Source organism: Dipteris shenzhenensis, chromosome 2 (assembly GCF_047967505.1).
Source record: "Dipteris shenzhenensis isolate YYH24624 ecotype China chromosome 2, Dip_SZ_1.0, whole genome shotgun sequence".
Lineage (NCBI taxonomy): Eukaryota > Viridiplantae > Streptophyta > Polypodiopsida > Gleicheniales > Dipteridaceae > Dipteris > Dipteris shenzhenensis.
The window spans coordinates 2,722,675-2,728,505 of NC_141597.1; the positions used below are offsets into that span (position 1 = coordinate 2,722,675).

The 5,831-nt window shown below is 40.3% G+C and overlaps 1 protein-coding gene across 1 annotated transcript; it reads right to left on the bottom strand.

Moving 5' to 3' along the window:
• Positions 1 to 1,911: 1,911 nt before the first annotated feature.
• Positions 1,912 to 2,556, bottom strand: LOC147904231 (FAS1 domain-containing protein SELMODRAFT_448915-like). Its single transcript, XM_087385076.1, has one exon. It carries the CDS (start codon positions 2,554 to 2,556, stop codon positions 1,912 to 1,914), a length of 645 nt encoding a protein of 214 aa, XP_087241202.1.
• Positions 2,557 to 5,831: the final 3,275 nt, after the last annotated feature.

Here is a 5,831-nt window from a genome sequence, read left to right on the forward strand (position 1 = left end):
CACAAAGTTTTGGCAAAGTAGGAAGGACACACTAGTACTACCACAACAATGTGAACAGGTACTGTGCACACATATAAAAATACTCGCTTTTAAATATTTGATGCAAGGAAAATAACATGATTGTATTTGTGTTTGAATTAGGTTGTCTATCAACCAATGGTGGATAATAATAGATGGTGGCATGTCATACCTATTATGCCACATTCCAAAGTGATGTATAGTACATTTACTAATATGGAGCGTATGGAGGATGATCATGGCCATGGAGGTGATGATGACCGTGATATGAGAGAGGAGGATGATCATGAGATAGGAGATACACGTGAGGACGCCTACCATTGGTGATGTTGATTTCGATGAGCACATGAGTAGCACAAGTAGTAGTGGGTTGAATGTATTTGTAGATCTAAACACTTGTTTGGATTTTGAAGTAGATAGTTTGGCAAGGGTTGATCTCATTGAGGATGAGATTGAACCCTAGCCCATCATTGATATTGGCAAAACTATTTTACATATTGTCTCATTCTCCTCACCTCACTTAATTCTTGTATATGTGGGCTTGCAAAAAAGCATTGATGTTTTGGTTAAAATTATGTGCTTTGGTAATCATGGGCAATGTTTGGAAAGCAATGATGTACACCAAAATCTCACTTTCTGTATTCTCTGTTTTGCGTCTAAATACGCGTCTAATTCCCAGTGTAAATGCGCTAATAGACGCGCAAATAGACGCGTTGATAAACGCAATGTTAGACGGGCCCGTATTTTCTCAGTGTAGACGCGCAAATACATGTGTTAATACACGCGCAAATAGACGAGCTGTTAGACGCGCTATTAAACATGCCCGTAACTTCTCTATTCAAACAACGCCTATAGACGCGCCCGCTATTTTGCGCGTCTATAGTTGCTTTGTGTTGTTGTGAAGGAAAATGCAAAATCCAATGATAAGTATAAGGATGGCAATGACCCTCCATGTTCTTGTTTGCACACTCCAAGGAGGACACTCCCAAGAAGGAAAACTGACTTGTAGGAAGGAAAATGCAAAATCCAATGATAAGTATAAAGGATGGCAAGTATAAAGGATGGCATTCTCCTTGGTGGAGTCTTCTGGGGTTGAATATCATTTTGGAATGAGGGCCAATGCGCCCTTTACAAAAATTTATGGGCGTTAAAAATGTCTCAAATTTTTCTGGTGAAAGTGTCAATGTTTAGATTGACACTTCCTTAATGATGGTAATTGCTATGTTACCATGTCAATACTAATGTTTTCTCTCATTTATGAAATAAATAAATACATTACATTTCTAAGTTCTAAGTTGCATACAAGAAGGCCACCAATGGATCATTCCTCTACTGCCATAGTTCATAGCGATTTGCTGTAATACTTTTTCTTTATAATAAAATTTCACCTTTTTTGCGCGCTAAAAAAGAAGAGGGCAACCGGTCTAGATATTTTATCCTAATACTATAAAACGCGTAATTACATTCAAATGATCTCTCAAAAAAAAAAAGTAGTGAAACGCTTCATGGAAATTAGTGATTTAAAGCTTGAAGGACACTACGTCTTATTAAACAGAGGATACAATTCGACTTGTTAAACCGAGAACGCTTCGAATCTTTTGGTCCGCGGATATTGGTGACTCCATGCAAAATTCGCACAAATGCCCAGCTACATTTAGTAGGTCTGCCGACTTATAGCTACAAGCAAAAAGAAACTGCGTGGGCGCCTTCTTAACTATGCGTGCCTCTGTACATATTGAGAGGGTGCATGACAAACCAAGTGGAACCCCAGCTACAGGCAACACTCGTACCTCTCCCAATTTGTTTTTCTAGAGAGCGCTCGTAACTCTGCCATTGAGAATCACACAGCTAAGAAAAGAAATTTCAGTCGAAGAGCAATGGCGGATTTGAAATTCATGACACCTGCAGCAGCACCGTAAACGTTGCCAAACCAATGAAGACAATACTCGTGTAGTCGATGCCTTGCGAGCTCCAAGCTTTTGAAGGAGGTGGAGTTGGAGCTGCCCGAACTGGTGAAGGGAAACTGGGGCTAGGCACGTGACCAGGGGATGGGGCAGGGTGGACCATTGTTGGAGCCGGGGCAGGAGCGCTTGAAGTTCCCTGGGGAGCGATTCTGAGTACTTGCGTGATTCCTTGGCAAGTAACGAAGGAGGAGATGTTGCTAGGGCAAAGGTCTTTGTCCTTAAGTCGGGCATTATTTATCGTGTAATTATTGGCTGTGTTATTGATTACCTCTACGCGATAATCATTCAAGAGCGTTGGAAGAAAGGTTCCAACAGGTAACAAGAGCAGATCTGCAGAGGAGAAATTTTGCCTGAGCATGTGAAACTGGGCGATCTCCAGCAAGGCGGATCGCTGAATATTTGCACTTGCAATGGCCTCATCTGTTGGGATCAAGAGCGTTGCAGGAGGCAGTAAAATTGTTCTGAGATAAGGTACCAATAGTGCGCCTGTGTTATAGTCAGCAGTATCTCGAAGAGCATTGATCATACCCCTAGCAACAGAATCTGGTATTGATTGTGCGTACACGAGGGGCATCCATCCGATCAGCGATGTGAGCATAAACCCCAGGACAACGATAAGCGAGGTGCAGCTCCTCATGGTGGACGTATTCGATCTGTCAAGGACTCCAAAAGCAACCACGATCGTTTCAGCAAAGCTTAGATTTCTGCGCTGCAGGAAACATATGGAAAACTACCAAACACTTGCATGCACGCCCTTCGACAATTACGTAGTTGATCAATATTAAGGAAAAAAGCAAGGTAGTGCTAACGATGAATGTTCAGGCCTCTACCGATAAACGAAGCATCTCTCAACGAGTTCTAATGCATGTATGAAAACCTACCGAAGCGTTAACGTACTGTAGGCGTGCCAGTGAGCATTCTAAAGCCCAGAAGCTGATGGGTCCGGAGTCGCTTCAAAACCTCGATGGTCGATAAACGATCTGGGCAGAAGAAATAACGGAGAGATGAGGTTCAGAAACGGAAAGAAGGGGAAAAAGGGCGCAAAGGCCGTTTATGCAGGGCAGCTGAAATTGGAGGGTGATGGCCCTTTAGACGTGGCACTTTGTGGTTGTGGAGGGGCGACGCCACGGACATGCACAACCTATCCTCGCCAAAGTTAGGCTTCTCAACCAGAGTTAAACGGCAACATCTTGGTAATTATAGAGTGTACAAAAAACACATTTTCATCACATGGGTGCTTTTTGTTAGCATTGCCCAGTTAGGGGTAGAGTTCTAGCTACTACAAAGTTTTTTTTAAAGACCCTTTGAAAGCGGATCAACTCTAGTTCTATTCAGCCACTTGGGGCAGTGCTCTAGGCATGTGTGTGCCCCTTGTTGGTGTTCACAATTCAAAACACAACTCAAGTAAAAAGCCAATCTCAAGGCTAGGCCATGTGATGGTCTTCTCCACGAAGGGGTCCACCATAGGAGAGGGCATCCTCTCTAGGCTTAAAGTAGGTCAAGATTCATTAGGGCACTTATATATGGCATCATAATCAGCCCTTGGGTCTCCATGGTGAGTTGCCTAGGGCCTCCGGCCATCGTGGATGGTTTTAAGAAGAAATTCTTATGTATTAAGATAAAATACAATGGTGGCAAAAGTTTATATAGCGATTTTTTAAAGTTTGATAAAATAATACTATGAGGAATCATGATACTATTTCCTAGTTCCAAGTTTTGATAAAAACATTATTGATGTTAGCAAAAAGCTAAAAAGTTTAGGATAAAAGCTTTTGAGTGCTCTCAAGGGAGTCAATCATCATATGTAAGGGATGTAAATATAGCACGTGGGTTCAACAGAAGCAACTTTTAAATAGCAAAAATTCATAAGGATTTACATTTATTTATTTTTTATTTTTTTCAATACTCCTTTCCTCATAAGTTTGCATAAAAAGGGGGTCTTATGATCTATAGATAAGGCGTTTTAATAATATAACCCTTGAATGTACGTGATGTATAGGCTTTTCAAGTAGTGACCACCCCCTAAGTGCTATAATATATATTCAATTCATGGCAGACAAATGTTGACAACCGCTTGGCTTCATCTTAACAAGCCCAATTATTAGTCATGTGCACCATTGTGGGGTCAAGTGCTCCTATGATCCTACTGCCTAGCTAGGGACTAGGGCATCTCTCCAGCCTCTCGTATCCCCCCAAAAAGATGGCCATCGTCATAGAGTAGTGTACTGATAAGAGGATTCTGTAGAGAACACCCGAACAAGGGAAACCTATTTGATAGGTGCTCTTCTGACTCCCAAAAAGTGTGGATGGGACCAATGCTATTGGAGAGCTATCTGCAGGTTACACAAAAAAAGTTTCCATCTAAAACTCTTACAATTAAGGCTAATTTGAAAAGGTAGGCCCTAATCTGAAGAAGGGAAAAAAGGCACCCAAATTTTATACTTTTATGAAGATGATGGATTTTTCCTATCACTGTATCAAAAGCATAGTTGAAAACTTGAGATCCTAAATAAAAGCAATAACAACTTTTAAAGGTGTGGACAATTCGTAGACAATAATAAGGATTTGAATGTATTTGACAATATAGTTAAAAAACCACTATTGAAGGAAATGATTTCTACTGTCAAAATTAATAAGACTTAAGATTTGATCCTTGATCACATTTAAGAAGTAGAGTTTATTTAGGGAAAATCCATGAATTATGGAGGATAATTGATAAAACATCAGAGTCTCCAAGTATCAAAGATTGAATTTTATGAGTGATTGTGTGAACACTTCAATAACTTCATTTGGACAATCAAATTAATGAATAAAATATACTGGAAATGCCAAGGATCATGTGCATATGGTATACCTTTTCCTACAATTGGATAAGAAATGCTAAATTGGAATAGATTATGCAAGAAAGCCCTAAGCTTGGCATATTATCTCATAGTAGTTAGGTCTTATAACTAGAATAAGGCAAAGTGACCCCATCAATCCATCTCCTCTCTTTAGATCAAGGGAAAATTATTTCTTTGAAAGTACGATTGGATTCAATTATTACTATTATTCTCCTTTTTTATTTATTGAATAACATCATGTTCAAATCTCATATATATATAATTTCAATGTAGAAATCAATATCATATCAGTAAGTTGATCCCGTATATAGACCTTTGACCAAAGAGATGTAAAGATAGTGGGAGAGAAGGAAGGAGTCTCACTTGCGGCTTTCTCACATACACAATGGGGAAATACACACAAAGGTGGAGGCTGAAAAACAGTTTTCCTCTTCTTAGTTGTGAAAGCTAAAAGAAATCTAGTACAAAGAAATAGAAGAACCCTATATGTGGGTCTCAAACCAAACTCAGCTAACTAAGGTGGCATACTAACTAAGCCACGAACTAGAGTACGTAAGGATAGTTGTCATCCAGCTATTATTCATGGGCGGTGTACCAACCGCATCTGCAGCTAACAAGTCGGTGACATAAATGCACAATGGTCACCCTGGCATATCACGAGTGGAGCTCGATATCTCAACACTCCCCCTCGAACTCAATCCCAATTCTTGCACACCAAGCAGGTCTCTGAACTTGTGCAGCTTCTCTGCACCCAATGCCTTCGTGAATATGTCAACTACGTGATCCTCTGTGCTGACATAAACTAGATCAATAAGACCTAGTAAAACCTTCTCCCGCACATAGTGATAATGCACCTCAATGTGCTTTGTTCTAGCATGATAGACTCGGATACTTGCCAAGTATATACTGCTCATGTTGTCACAATAAATGACAACTGGCCCATCTGTAGACTGATGCATATCATAAAGTAGCTTATGCAACCAAGCTACCTCACATGCAGCCATTG

Coding starts and splice junctions, on each gene's coding strand:
- LOC147904231 (XM_087385076.1), bottom strand. CDS start 2,556: ATGCCCCTCGTGTACGCACAATCAATACCAGATTCTGTTGCTAGGGGT.